The following is a 1,416-nucleotide window of genomic DNA, read 5'->3' on the forward strand; positions in this document are numbered from 1 at the left end:
AATCCCACTAAAAACCTCCTGAACAATGAACACTGAAGATACACACTTAACTTATTGTTATACCTCTCTTAAGCCTGTGAAGGAAGTGTAACAGGTTGCATGGTCTAGTTCACCATTGTGTCACACAGAAACCAATCAGATAAGCAGGAATTTTTCTTTCCTCATACTTTGGTTGAACCAGATGAGTGTGTTTCTATTAACTGCACAGGGCAGGGCAGAACTGCATGGATAAAAAAACAGAACTCCTCCTTTTTCACACAAACGTCAGGAAGAAGTGACGAGACGTCCACACCTAAACCTGCTCGTGGTAATGTATTTGTACATTTGTGACGAAAATAAGGAAGATAATTCAGTTAATACGACGTTAAGTTACGTAACAGGGAATTCTTAAGTGTTTGTAGAAAGCGTTTGGAAATAAAAGTGCTGAACCTGAACACTGGCTGAACAAACACGAGCAAGTAAGTCAGCTGTCTGACAGCCGAACAAGGAATCAACAGAATGGCCTCCAGTGCATCGCAATCTGAGGTGGACTGTACCTGCCCTGTGTGCTATGATATATTTACGGATCCTGTGCTCTTGTTGTGCGGTCACAGCTTCTGTAAGGACTGTCTTCAGCAGTGGTGGAGACAGAGTAGACTCCAGACATGCCCGGTCTGTAAGGAAATGTTTCTGATGGCTCAGCCTCCACGTAATCTGGCACTGAGAAACCTGTCTGACACCTTGAGACGAGAGAGGAGTCAGAGAGCGAACTCAGGGTCTGAGGAGATGTGCAGTCTGCACGGTGAGAGGCTGAAGCTCTTCTGTCAGGATGATCAACAGCTCATCTGCCTGATTTGTCGAGATTCACAAAACCATAAGAAACACAACTGTGTCCCCATCAACGAAGCAGCAGAAGCCCTTAGGGTAAGAACATATATATTTATAAAACAAACAGAATTTTTGGTTTTATCATTTAAGAAATAATTCATCATATTGCACATAGCAGGTAATGTGTGTTGTGAAGCTAATCCACTGTTTACTATGTATTAAACATATGTGCCTTTATTTGCAGGCCAAACTCAACAGTAAGGAACTGTGTTTAATAATCAAACTGGGGTGGTTTCAAGCACAAAAACTCAACAATGACAAAATGGCCGGTCACATCAAGGTAGGTCACAAACTAAATGGTTTTAACGCAGTCAGCAACATGTGTTGTCTTCTATCATCAAAAAGATGTCTCTCCTCAGCTCCAGGCTCAGCAGACTGAGAGGACGATCAAAGAGGAGTTTCTGAAGCTTTACCAGTTCCTGCGAGCAGAGGAGGCTGCCAGGATTGATGCAGTGAGGAAAGAGGCGACGCTCAAGAGTGAAGCGATGAACATCAGGATTGTTAATCTGACTGCAGAGATCTCCTCGCTTGAAGACAGAATCAGAACCA

At 43.2% G+C, this 1,416-nt stretch overlaps 1 protein-coding gene across 1 annotated transcript; it reads left to right on the top strand.

Annotated features, from left to right (window-relative positions):
* Positions 1-272: 272 nt before the first annotated feature.
* On the top strand, positions 273-1,415 carry LOC126399211 (E3 ubiquitin-protein ligase TRIM35-like; the record flags this gene model as incomplete). Its single annotated transcript, XM_050059065.1, has 3 exons — positions 273-903; positions 1,052-1,147; positions 1,227-1,415. Coding segments are annotated over exons 1-3 (690 nt in total), but the record flags the coding sequence as incomplete, so codon positions are not given.
* Position 1,416: the final 1 nt, after the last annotated feature.

Source organism: Epinephelus moara, chromosome 12 (genome assembly GCF_006386435.1).
Source record: "Epinephelus moara isolate mb chromosome 12, YSFRI_EMoa_1.0, whole genome shotgun sequence".
NCBI lineage: Eukaryota > Metazoa > Chordata > Actinopteri > Perciformes > Serranidae > Epinephelus > Epinephelus moara.